Here is a 14,050-nt window from a genome sequence, read left to right as displayed (position 1 = left end):
CTCTCTGAGCTGTGTCGGCGCGTCTCAGGAGTCTCCATCCTCCCTTGGCTTGGTGCTTGGCTGGTGCCAGCTCAGACGTGGTTTCCCCCTTGCAGGGCTGGGCAGCGAGAGGCACGCTGGCTTCGTCCTGCCCTTCTCCCTGCTTTGCCGAAGCAATTTTTTTTCCTCCGTTTTGGTGGTTGCAGACAGGGAATCTGGAGAAAGAGGGTTGTAGCGAGGTCTGCGTGGCAATGCCTGCAGGACAGGCGGTTCTTCACCCCGCTTCATCTCGCCGAGCGGTACAATAACTGTTAGCTGCTTTAGTCCTGCCTTTCGGGTGAATTAATGGAAAACAGAGTTATGCTTTTCGTTCCTGGAGTAGGCAACTTTACTGCTATCAAGAGAATAGCTGTCTGATTTATGTTTTGGTGAAGAGTGCATGTATACCTCAGTCACCTTCATTCTCAGTGACCTTGGATTACTTAAAAATCATTTGACGTTTTTGCTTGCTAATCGAATTAGAGCTTGTTGATTCCTTTCTCTTTGATCAAAATGCAACTGCCTCACCCAGAGCAGAAGCGGGGGGCGAGTAATGGAGTGCTTGTAGCTGCAAGGGCTGCTTGAGTCCCTTTCATCTAGCTGCACTCCACTTTTAGTGCCGAGAACAAAGGTCATCCTGTGCCAGAGCAGCCAGTGGAGAGGGAGGTTCGCCCCAGCTGCACCGAAAGCATCCTCAGTCTTCTCCGTAATTCGTATTCTGCCTTTGCTCACATTTGTGTGCAGAGTTGGCAGGTAGGACTGTTAACCAAGTAAACCAAAATAAATCTGCCTAGCGTATGCTTTTAGATTTTAAACTAAATGGAGCTTTTAGATGCTTTCATTAAGACCTAGCACTTGCTAGCTGTTAGTCTTAGCTTTACAAGGAAGATGAAGTGACTTTTTATTTATTTATTTAAAGGCTAGTATGGACAGACAGCTACAGATCCACTAACTGGCCTGACATCTAAAATGAGAGCTGGTGTTAGTCTGGTGTAGAGTGGAGCGGAGTATATTTTCGCTTGACTTCTGAGCGTGATAACCTGGCAGTGACCACCACGGCTCCCGTCAGCTGTCGCCCTGCAGTTCCTGACCCTTAATTATGGGAACTCACATTGTCAGCTTAAGAAGGGCTTACTTCATTCAGCTGGCTGGGATGAGGAGGAGATGAGCACTGGAGTTAGGAGACAGGTAAATGAGGACCGGGAGAGCTCTGGCATCGCACCCTGCAGACTGCTGCTGTCTTACCTGGGGGCTGTGGTAGCTTGGAAGCCAGCAATTCCTCCTGAATATTTCTGGGTTTTTAAAATGGAATTGGAAGGTTTTATTATTTCTTGGCAATGACTTCTTCGTTCTCTGTGTTCTACACAGCTTAGTTTGTAAAGCCTTTCATGCACGGCTGAAATCTTTCTTTTCCAAAGTATTCATTCTGAGCATCTGTCCTCAGTTTGTGTTAATGATTTTGTTTGAATGGGATAATTTAAAAGTTGATGTACTAGCCTGAATAAATGACATGAGAATCCACCCATTGACTTGCCAGGTACACCAAGGGGTCTGAAAGTACAGTAAGCACCATAACAGACTGCAGTAACAATATTATATGTACTGCTGTAATATATATTCTGTCTTACCTGTTTGCTCCTCAGTTTCTCATTTCCCTTTCTTTTAAGACAGTGTGATAAAATGAAGATTGAGGTCATACAAATAAATAGCTCAAAAATAAGTACCTTTTCTGCATGCTTTCTCAATATTTGCCTCTTGCAGAGTGGCAAACTGTTGCCGATCTTTAGTGTGGACTTCTTTCCAGCCAGACTCCTTCAGGCAGAATTTCAGTCTGCCGGGCAAACGACACACGGCGTGGTGCAAGTGGATTAACAGCTTAATGTGCATTTTGGGTTGTTCCAGAAACCGGCTTGCATACTTTTGTAAAGGGTATTGATATGTGATCAATTGGTGATTTTGTTTGCTTATAAGAGAAAGTGGTTTGGTGAGTAACAGAATGAAATTAAAGAAAGGAAAATAGAGAGGGGCTGCCATGCTTTTTTTTCTTTTAAATATTTTTCTTCTTTTTTGCACTTCCAAGAGTGGAGAAGGCTCTCAACGTAAAAGAGTGGTTTCCTCCTTCTTTTGAGGTATGATGATGAGCCTGGGCAAGCTCAGATCCGTGTTCTGCCCATGTGTGGACCTGGCTGAGTCACTGAGTGAATCCAGTGAGCTACTTTCTGTACACCTTCAATTCTTGACAGTTTTATTTGGTAATTGCACTACTGAATTAGAAATACCGCATCAGCCAGGATAAGTTTCTAAAGGCACCTTCTGTGAGCAGAAGGTTGTACTTTTTGGTGGTGTTTTTCTCCCGCCTCTCACGTGCTCTTTTTATCTCACTGGAGTCTCGTTTCTGCAGCCTGTTGTTACGGGCTTTGCAGCCCTTGGATATCATGGAAAAAATAAGGAAACACTGACAAGAAGGGGAGGGGGAACTGTGGCAGTGCCTTGTCCCTGGCTGCACCACCACGTTCCTGCTCCTTCCCCACAGGGAAAGCCACGAAGTGTCCCTCTGCACAACCTTGTATTGCAAAGTGGAAAAGGAATGAAATGGTGAATAACAGCAACAAAAAAGCCTTTACTGGAGATCAGGACTGCTACAGAGAGGGTAATAAACTCATACAGTGTTCCCCTCGCTTCTACTTATTTTTATCTGTTTTCAGCCTCTACAATTTTCTTTATGATGAGGTTAGAGCAGCTGCTTTTAACCTTAATGAGGAGTGCTGGGGGAGGAGGAGAGCTGTACAGCGCGGGGTGGTGCTGGCTCATTAACTGACCTGCTCGCAAACGAGAGCTGGTCCCCACTGCCCAACGTGGGGCTTGCGCAGAGGCTGGGCTCCTGCCCCAGTGACGGCAGCCTCTGGCTGGTGTGACTTTACTGGATGCGATCACAGCGAAGATGTGGAGATCCTGAAAATGATTTTCAGAGGGAAAGTCTAAAAGTAAACCTGGGAAATCCATACTGTGAAGAGGCGGCTTTCTCTTCCAGCTAGAGAGGGGAGGGAGTCTTAGATATACAGAAATCTCACAGGGACATCTATTAATTACATTGGCTTTTAATTATCTGTCACTGATACGTTATGTGACCTTGAGCAAGTCATTTACTCTATATGTGTGTGTATCTATCTGTAAAATGCTTGTGAATTATTTAATGTCTACAAATTGCTTTGAGATCCCCCAATGAAATGCATTATAGTTGCAATTATCGTCTGATAGCATGGTGCATGCTGGTGTCAGCCCGAATCTCAGCAAAGAACTCTGAAAAAGATCCTTTGCTGGTTCTTAACATACCGTGGGGAACAGGAGAGAGATTGTGCAGCATCCAGGGTCAACAGTTATTTTTCTGTCTAACCACAAATACTGCCTCTTGCACAGATGCATAGGAGGAAAGGTTGTGGAATATTTTTGGGTTTTCTTGGTGAGATGAAGGTCGGTGCCTATAAGTACTTATCTTGAGTTAACTCGGACTATCTTGATGTTTTTATGAAGGGAAAGAAAGAAAAAATGCCAAGTATGCCTTCTGAGACCTTGGAAAGTCTTTGTGGCCTTGCATTATGTTTCAGAGTTTTGTGTTCCCATTAACTTAATACCCATTTAGGCTATCCTTAGGCACACAGGCAAAATACTCTTTTAAAAAAAAAAAAGATAATTCAGCCCTATCTGCAACTTTCTTGCAACCTAATTTTCTCTTTCATGTTATTTCCTCAAAATTTAGCTAATTGGCAGTATCATATTAGCCTTCGGAAAGCCTGTTCTGTGATGCATGTGTTTCTATTATACCGGGGTTGACAGAAATAACGTTAATGCATCTAAAGATAAAGTTTGACCCAATACACAATTATGAAATGCTCATTTGTTCCCAGGGCGGATGGTGTGCGGTCAATAACTGTTCTCTGTACTATAAGTCATAAAGGCAGCCATAAAATAAAATCTTTAGGTAGTTATAAATTGACAGATATCGGTGACCTTAGTTTTCTCTTCCCAGGCTGTCCATTATGGGTGCATTACATAAAAGGAACATTTATTAGCATCCTGCTTCTGTGGTCTCCAGCCAGGCAAAACCCATTCAGGAGCTGGACCAACATTTTTACCTACTACAAGGGGCAGGGATGCTTTATTTCATCTTTATGTTATTTTTAACTTGGTGGTCATACATGAAACTGTTCCAATGGGGAAAAATCCTCTCTCCATGCCTAACTTCTCTACTGGTGGAGGGGAAGTCCTTATATTTCACAAGTCCTCCAGGATATTGTTGTTAAAATAACATTTTAGTATTATGATCCATTTGAAAGACTTATGTTCCTGATTTGTTTATAAACTCAGAAATTTACAGACATTTACATTAATCCTGAAATATTCCATGCTGTGTTAGAATATGGTGGTCTGCAAGGTGTCTAGGTTTTATTCAGTACTGCTCATAGAAATGGTACAGAGCATATGCTACAGAAACCGGTAGATGAGTGTGTGCACGCGTTCCCTACCCAGACCTTGAAACTTGCCCTCCGTTGATCTGGTTTCAATACTTTTTAACTGTATAGGCTGTTTCTGTGAGGATGAACATGTATAGCTGCTGCATTGGCTCCTCAATGCTGACGCTGCAGTAGCCCAGCAGCAGCCAGATGGAGCTCCCAGCGATGCTGAACTTACTAGGGCCTGGCTACCAGGAGGGCAATAAAGTGGGAGTTGTTATTAGCCACCTGACCATGCAAGATTCCCCCTCAAAAACACCCCAGGAGGATTTTTTTATTATGAGACACAGATAATGTCCTTGGCAAGTTTTTAAACCTCATTTTTAGGAAAAAGGCAAATGACACAAAGTGGCAATGTCTACGGAAGTAATACTTTGTGATGGGAAGTTCTTACTTGATTCCTGATCTATGAATGAAATGATCGTTGATGTGAATTACTAAGAAAGTCCTGTTTTCTTAACAGCCTCTTTATACTCGCTTATCATTGAGGCACGGTCCTGCAGCGAGCCTGTCCTTCACTGCTGCTCTGACCCCGTCTGAACACTCTACAGTCATCTTAGCCCTTTTGAGTTTTCATGGGATAGCTGCAATTTGAACCAACACAGAGACAATAACAAGTTTTCCTGACACATACAGTGTCGCCTTTTCCTCTGCACTGGGGTGAGGGGCTGGCTCCTACAAATCCCTGAGGAAGTACCTATTTATGTAGGTAAGATCAAGACTTTTAGCAATTCGAGCATAGCACAGATCATCACAGCGCTTCAGAAGGACTCTACCTTTGGAAGCAGAAGTGGGAGCAATGCTAAGCTTTGCTTTTCACTGCATTTTCTGGATGTAACGATGAAGAATCTTCATAATTGTTTATAAAACTGAAATTGTGTTTTTCCTTAAGCATGTTATCGGTGCACTCATCGTACTAATGACAATAACTTCTATTGAAGTACATCTAGTAATATGGTCAATGAAAAGAAAATCTCTTAATTTGATTATTTTTCATTTATATAGTGCTAGAGTGGAAAGACTAGCAGCTTTTCAGTTGGCTAAAACTTGCCGTAGAAATGCAAAGTAGGAAACAAGTGATGATGTTTTTCTGTCCTCTCCTCTCTGGTGGATTTTCTGCTGTCGTAGCCTTTTCTCCCCAGTCTCTGGTCAGCTCCCAGTATTTTACTGTACGGATGCATTTGAAACCATGCGCAACTTTGGAAGTTTAAAGGCTGCTCCAAATTATGCTGAGGGACAAGGATATATTTTGGTTAGGTGTAGAACTGGAGATTCAGCCTGACTAAAATACATTTCTAATACATTCAGTACAAAGTGGGATGCGTGTCTCTGGTGAGAACGCTTTGACTACAAAAGCCCTGCTCTAGCTGCAGGAGTTGTCTCCACATCTTCTCCTCTTTCATGCCTGTGTGATTGCAGTGATGCATCGTTTGAATTTTCGGTGGCTCAGTTCCTTTTCTCTTGGGAACCACGAACTTGTGCTGTTCTGCAGTGATGGTATAAGCTGACCTTCATATTGAGAACTAAAGCAGCATGAAAATAATCTAAGTCATTAAATAAGACAAGTAATACCTTTATTTAGGTGAAGAATGAAGTTTTGCATAGAATAACAGCTTCATTTTTCTTTTATTTCTTCAAGGCTGGTCTGAGGGGAGATACATTGAGATGGTATTGTCTTTCTGCCTGTCAGACAGAGTTTAGAGTAAGACAAGGATACAGAGCTGTGGTAAGAGATAGAAAGAGAGTAATTTTAATCTACTATTTTTTGAAGACAAATTAGTGGAGTTTGTTTTTTATGCCTCATACTCTTTCCAAAGAGTTGTACATTGTAACACCATGTATAGTTTTTTCTTTAACTTCTTGCAATAATAACACGTTTCCTGAATTACCATGTGTAACAGGGAAGAGTAGTAAATACATATATATACACATATATAAAAAAAAATGTTCACGTAAAAATCCAATTCTCCTGCCACTTTTAGATCTGGAGGAACTCCATTGGCTTGAGTTATATTGTGCTGACTCCCCTTAAGGCAGGCACAACCTGGCATATTCACTTGATGTAACTTTATTTTAAATTCACGGTTAGCGCAAGTTAGCAGTGAAAAGTACAAGGCATTTTTTTAAAAAGGATTTGAATCTATGAGATGACAAAGCCACCCTTTAAGTACATGCAATTGAAAGTCTTCCCATTCAGAAGGCTGACAGGGTTGGGCACCTGCTGACAGCGGTTATCTTTCTTGGGTCAGTAGAAACACATTCCTTATTCAAACATGCAAAGAGAAGACACTGTGCATTAGGAAATGCTGACATTTCTCGGAGTTAAAATTGTCTCCTCTTGTCGCAAGATCAGCTGTCATCTTGCAAAAGGTATTTCTAGAAATAGGGAGGTCATCCCAACACACAGCTCTCTAAACTAGCTATTTCTGCTGGCAAGTGTTCGATTAGTCCCCGAGTCTCTGCTACAGGCTTATTACAACCAATCTTTGACATTTTTGGTAACAAATGCAGCCTGCTGTGGTCCTTAAAGGACCACTTGTTGGAAGCCGGTGTTTGAGACCCGAGACCCAGACCTGCACCTGCTTTCCGCAGCATCGCAGAATTCCCCCGCAGCCTGTCGAGGAGTTATTTAGTCGAGGAGTTATTTAGAAGACCACGCAGAATGACAACCTGCTTCAGTACTGACCTGCAAACCAGACAGACTTCAGAGCACGTTCTTCATCTGAGGGACCTTCGGGCAAGTGAAGGTCAAGGCTGTAGCGTGATCGTTACAGGAGTATACACATTAAATTTAATTTTCAAATTTGCTTTTTTCTCACACTGCGGAAAACAAAGCAATCCTCCTCTCCCAGAGGTGTTGGGGATCTGCTGGCACACGGATAAGTTGCTGTATTTTGAATCTCGGAGCCTGCGATACCACGTACTGATGCGCTGTCTGCTGGGGGACAGCCTCGGTGGCTGAGCACCCACCAAGTGCATTTACTGTAGTATAGAGAACTTTAAACTTTTGGGTATGCTTTTATATAAAACTACTGAGCTGCAAAATGGCTCCTATCTTGTATTTCATTTAAGTTACACCATTCACATGAATAAAAATCCTCCCGAGTTGCAATAGGGTTGCACACTGGGGTCTGTCCTAATCCTTTATCCAAAGATGTTTAGTGGGGACTTTAATACGACTTGCTGATATGAATTCTGTTAAACCCAAAATCTTGTGGACATCTTCTTTTATAGATCTCCATTAACCTTTGGCGTTTTTTTTCTCCGTTGTCTGGCAGTATCTAGCATAAAATATCCTCAGTCTGCAACTGGGGCATTTTGATAGGGCTGGTTGACACAAAATAATGAAAATGAGTGTTTAGAAAAGTGTTTTCATCCTGATATGGAATAAGTGTAACCTTCTGAGATGTTATTTTAAATTATTTTTGTCTGAAGATAGAATTTTAAGGCTTTCACCCAGAGCTAGTGTCATGGTTTAACCTGGCAGGCTGCCAAATACCACGCAGCCGCTTGCTCACTCTCCCCCCAGTGGGATGGGGAGAGAATCGGAAGGGTAAGAGTGAGGAAAAACTCGTGGGTTGAGATAAAGACAGTTTAATAGAACAGAAAAGGAAAAATAATAATGATAAAATATACAAAATAAGTGATGCACAGTGCAATTGCTCACCACCCGCGCTGACCGATAACCAAGTAGCAATCGGTACTTCCTGGATCACGCCTACCATTCATATACTGAGCATGATGTCACATGGTATGGAATACCCCATTGGCCAGCTGGGCTGGCTGTCCTGATGATGTTCCCTCCCATCTTGTGTACCTAGCTCAGTCAGTAGGCATGGGAGCTGTCCTTGGACTAGGAGGGCACTTAGCAACAACTGAAAACATCAGTCTGTTATCAACATTCTCCTCATACTAAATCCAAAACACAGCACTAGGAAGAAATTTAACCCTATCCCAGCCAAAACCAGGACAGCTAGGGCAAAGTACAATATAAACATCCTACAGTGCAAGGCTGTTCTGGAAAAATCTCACTAAACTCCCACTTTCTAACAATTCACAGACATTTTCTGCTAAAAAATATTTCTGTGAAACATTGTAAGTTTTCTGGGAAAAAAGTCTGCAGTTTGTTCAAGCCTTTTTATATTGCCACAATATAATTAGAAGGAACATGAAAACAGCATGTGTTTTTATTTCCTTTGCAACCCTCCTCACCAGCCTTCTTCACATATGCATGCCTTTAAAATATTCAGTACTGACAAAAAAACATATAGAGAGCAAATATGGCAGTGCTTGACATTTATTGATATATAAAATATTTATAGAATGTATATTTATAGTGCTTGACGTTTTTAATATATATATATGCATACATATTTCCCGTCTAAATGTGTTACATCTGTTTGCTTTAGGGTTGTCCTTATTTGTGATGTCTTACCTGTGTTTAATACTGCATAATTTCCACCAAAGTAATTATGCAAATTACTCACTTTAATGGTGTCCTTAGGAAAAATACAGGGCACACCTGTATTTCCCAGTGCAGGAAAGGTGTTGGTGAGTGCGTTATAATTGTTAAATACATCCATTTTGTATGAAACTCAACACCCAGATATACATATACTGAACGTAGATCATAAAAAAAAAAAAAGAAGCATCAAGCTTTCTAGCAGTCTAGAAAAATGCCAGCAATTAAAAAAAAGGGAGAGAAATAGGGGAAGAGGAGCAACAGTTCTGGTGGAGGGAATGAAAAGCTGCAGGCAAGCGGGGTCAGGGTCTTGGAGCGTGTGTGTCGTAAAGAAAAACTGGCAGGAATCTATGAATTACAAGTCTATAAATTAATTGCAGGCTTCTGGTGGCATCGCAATAAACCACACTAATGAAGATTGAGTAGTTTATGATTCTGTCAGAGCTCTGAAAAATCGTATGGTTTATAAACTGCATAGATACTGGTGTTTTATGTGAGTTTGTTGAATAAATTATACTAGGACTCTAGTGTTAAAAAAAAAAAGTGTTAAAAATTAACATATGAATGTGATTCCGTCTTAAATCTTTTTTCTTCAGCTTTTTCTTACCCAAACAGTTTCTTTTTCCTTGAGCCATCCTATTCAACGCTGATTCTTCATAGCTCTGCCACTAAATTGTCTCTTTTTGTATATCCCTTGTGTAAGTGATGCTATTTTTTTAAAAACCTCGTGATCAGCATCCTAGCTACCGGTATTCCCTTATGAGTGATGTTTTATTTGAAAAATCATCTACCACATTTCCTGCATTGTGGCTGTGTGGTCTGGAGACCCTGATTTAATGTCTGCATGGCCGCAGAGCAAGGAGAGCCCAGCCTGGAGCCTTTCTGAGCCAAACACACGCATCCGTCTGAGCCTTTTCGATAGGAAATTAGGCAGCTAAGTTAATCGGGACACCTCATCAGTTTTAATTTGCACGCATTGGGTTTGATCCGAACTGGATCGGGAGCTTCCAGGTATCCTAAATTATTAAATATATGGTAAATGAGACCAATCTGAAAGAGGAATAGAGAAGATGGGGCATGGGAGCAGTGCTGGAGGGGCCCAGGGCAGATGCTTATTCAGGTGTAGGTAACTTAGCTCAAAAGCAGAAACAATTGCTAAAATCAAGAAAACGCTGACATAGAAACTTTGCAGTCTTACTTTGATCTGCTTGGTTTTATGCGTTATATGCAGCTTTTAAATACAATAATGTCATTTTCTCAAAAGTATTTCTACCTCATTGTGCACACAAGTTTGGAGAGCACTCAGGATTAATTGGGAGCATATGATTGAAGAAGTGATGATGTCCAGGGCTCTGCCTTCATTTATTGCCAAAGCTGGAAACTCTGTTGCCAATAAGACGAAAAAAGAGTTTTGTAGTTAAGGTGATGAAATGCAAACTCTGAAAACCACAATTTTATCTGTACATCTGCCGTAGTATTCTTATGGGACACGGGTTTGGTCACTTACACCACGTGTTCATATGTTGCAACTGTTGTCCTCGTTTTCTGCCTCCCCAATGGGACTTTTTGGTTTGATGTGCAAAAACCCCACGTTAGTGTCTTGAGTACTGTGTAACAGAGACTGCTCTAAATCGTACCTCACTGGACAAGAAAAATGAGGGGGGTACTTTTGCCCTTTCACTGGTAGCTTGGCTAGTAGCACCTCTTAGTGTCCAACTCCTACAAGTTTAAAAATGTTTGTGGATCGTATTGTAGAAATAGGAACCAGAGAAAAAACCTCACTGAGAAATGAATCATTTTGTTTGCAGAGAAAAGTTTGAAAACTAGAAAGCACGAAGCCATGTAGTAAATAGGAAGCTTGAAATGAAATCCCGAATTTGCCGAGGGAGGCTGCGAAGAAACAGAATTTGATCAGAATTGAGGAGTGCGCTGTAATCCCTGCAAACCTGGGGCCTGAGTTAGGGAGCCAAGGGCAGCCTCGATTCGAACGTTTCTTAGCTTCTGTGCAATTTATTTTATAATCTTCACCTTCTTTTAATTTAGAGAGTTTGTTGATATTATGGCTTTATAAATATTATAATCAGACATCGGGAATGATGGCTTAAGAAATAGAATTGGATTTTCTGTCTGAAATGATAAGTCATGGAAGGTACTTAAAAATTAATCTATTCTGGCTTCCTGGCAACTATGGATATTCAAAACAGAGACCATCGTTCCCCTGCAAAAACTGACAAAATGTACGTGGGCTGCTGAGTTCTTGCCTGTGTTTTTCAGTACGACGTGGGGGGGTGGGCCTCGTTAGAAATACGATGTTATTAACAGTTTTCCTTAAATTGCTAATTTCTATCATCCTCGTATTACAATAATGATGAAATTAAATTAAATTAGCATATCATATAGCATACTGAAAAACTGTGAATACATTATAGTAATACAAGGCAACAGATAATTGCTGCCTTAATAAGAATTCATTTTCAGTAAAGATAACTCAACCTTTTTCTTCTTCCAATCACTAGGGACAGATTCCCTGGTTATTGATTATCTCCTCATCTTCTATAAACCCAGTCAGAAGTCCTTCTTGGTTATATGAAAATGTCTCTACTCTAAATACTTCTAGTTCCGTGTCATTTGTCAGTGCACTTGTCTCGTACTGTATGTGCCTGTCCATATGTTGACGTGTAGGACCTTGTTACGTATGCAGTTGACATCTGATCCTTTGAAATGAGTGAGATCTTATTACCCCCATACTCGCTTAGTGAGAATGATGTATATATTTTGTTATACATAAGTCTTACATGTCTTCTAAATTGAGGTTTTAATTCTTTCTTTTGGCAAAAAAAAAAAGTTAACATCAACTGTTTAAGTGTATGTTCTAGAATAAATGTTTTCCTTAGTGTTTCATTTTTAATAGGCTCAGGGTTAAAGAGAATAATTTGAATTACAGATATGTTTCCTATTTATGTCTAATATTCTTCAGGCTTATTGAAATTATTTACTTGCTAAGTCTTAGTTTATATCCATTCATTGCCACGTTCATTTTTTTCCCCATCTTTTTTGCAGTTCCACCATGGTTTTTAATTCGCCCTTCAAATCTTTATGCCTACGAGAGTATGGATATCGAGTTTGAATGTGCCGTCTCTGGTAAGCCTGTTCCTACGGTGGAGTGGATCAAGAATGGAGAAGTGGTCATTCCCAGCGACTATTTTCAGATAGTGGTAATTAACTGGCTTTTACTTATTAGAATTTTTTTTTTTACATATTCTGATATTTGATCCAATTGTTGCCTTCGTAAACGTATTGGTCTTGCCAAAGAAAACAATTTGTGCTGCCTCCTAATACAAATAAGGCACGTTGCATTGGGATGTGTTACGTCAAGTACATTGACGTTGTCTCCCAGTTTTAGTTAGAACTGGACCTGGTCTTTTCGTGGAGAAGTAACAGTGTCAGGTCATACTCTGAGTTGCTATTAATAATATCGTTTACCACATGTTAGTGATTTCCCTTACTCGCCATTGTCCTTGGCGAATAAAAGTAATAGATCTCTTCTCCAAGGAAATTGTACTCTGACACGGGGTTAAAAATGGTGAGGGTCATTTGACATAACTACAACTTTTCAAAGAGAATTGTTGTGCACCCTACCCAAAGTAAGATACCCATTCAGGACTCCAATCTCTTTTAGTTTAAATGTCACTATTATATGGGCTAAGAATTTATGCTGTGTTTAGCTGGCCTCTCCTGAAAGCAGTGTCACTTGTAAGTGAGCTGAGATGTTGGGGAACACCCCTGAAAACTTCAGCCGCTGTGAAGATGTCCATAGACCATGAGGTGCGGCTTGTTCAGAGACGTGGCTTGGTTCAGTGCTTTCTAATTTTTCACCTTGTAACAAATAATATTGATTATCATTGTGTCTTTTAATAAATTATCAAAAAAAAAGATTCTTTCTAACGTGGCTTTCATGCAGGATAGACTATTCTGCCGTATACAATAGCAAATTTAATCTTTTTTTTTTTAATACGTCATTGCTTATTAGAAAGCAGCCAGAGGCTGTCCAAGGAAAGGACAGCTCTATTGCTGTCATGGTTGTGTGGTGGAGGTGTTAGAAAATTATTTCACTTAATAGCTAACGGAAGGTACGTTTCAGCCAGAGCATACCCCTCACTTGAGATTTTTTTTTTTTAACCCAACATAATTGGTTTCTGCTTGTGCTAACAGAAGTTAAAAGTTAAATCTGTTCCAAATGACGTAAGCATAGAGTGACCTTTTCTTGAGCATCTCCAGGCCTCAAACCATAAGGAGGGTTTCACCTTCAGAACAGTGTTTGTTCAAAGATGCAGAAGTTGAAAGTTCTTTTAAATCTTCCCTGCAGCAAAGGGCCAAGACAGTATTCAGAGCGCTACTCGAGCGATGGCTGCAATTTGGAGCTTAAGTCTTGAGAAGGGTGTTGGATGGACTCTGTGCAGGAAAGTGAATTCACCCTTGGGCCATAGGCACCATCAAGCAAAGTGCAAAGACCACAAGGTGTCAAGAGATTCCTGATGAAAGGGCTTGTGGTTACAGCCCTCTGAGGACCAGGGCTATGTGGGCTGGAGCTGAGATTACATACGCAGTACCACGTTTCACAGAATATAGCTGTTCTGGAAGGAGTTTATAATCCGCATTCACTTTGGATGGTGTTTTTCTAATTAATTCTCTCCACTTCCTTTCTTTCTCTTTTGCTGTCTCTCTAGGGTGGCAGCAACTTACGGATTCTGGGCTTGGTAAAGTCAGATGAAGGTTTTTATCAGTGTGTAGCTGAAAATGAAGCTGGAAACGCACAGGCCAGTGCACAGCTAATCATCCCAGAGCCTGGTAAGATGCAGAGGACATACAGAATTGTAGATGTAATTAATGTTATTAACATAAAAATCCCAAATGAGCAGCTACTATTCTTTACTCCCTCTTACTTATCCAGCTGGCTGGCTGTAGTTAAAAGCGTGTCCAGGCTATCAGATAGTTTGAGGCATTTTGTTCACTAGGGCAATTACAAATGCTGGCCTTGTCTTAGAAATTACCCTGGAGG

The 14,050-nt window shown here is 40.8% G+C and overlaps 1 protein-coding gene across 1 annotated transcript in view; it reads left to right on the top strand.

Moving 5' to 3' along the window:
* The window catches only part of LOC104083022 (netrin receptor DCC-like), a gene marked incomplete at both ends in the record, with an annotated part of 137,257 nt that extends 123,418 nt beyond the window's left edge, over positions 1-13,839 (top strand). Inside the window, 2 exons of the mRNA XM_009586365.1 lie at positions 12,052-12,206; positions 13,719-13,839. Coding sequence (XP_009584660.1) covers positions 12,052-12,206; positions 13,719-13,839 — 276 coding nt within the window. The remainder of the gene's footprint in view (positions 1-12,051; positions 12,207-13,718) is intronic.
* Between the last annotated feature and the right edge of the window lie 211 nt (positions 13,840-14,050).

Source organism: Fulmarus glacialis, unplaced genomic scaffold, assembly GCF_000690835.1.
Source record: "Fulmarus glacialis isolate BGI_N327 unplaced genomic scaffold, ASM69083v1 scaffold3261, whole genome shotgun sequence".
NCBI lineage: Eukaryota > Metazoa > Chordata > Aves > Procellariiformes > Procellariidae > Fulmarus > Fulmarus glacialis.
Note: the sequence above shows the minus strand (reverse complement) of the source record. Positions and strands in the feature narration are given on the sequence as shown.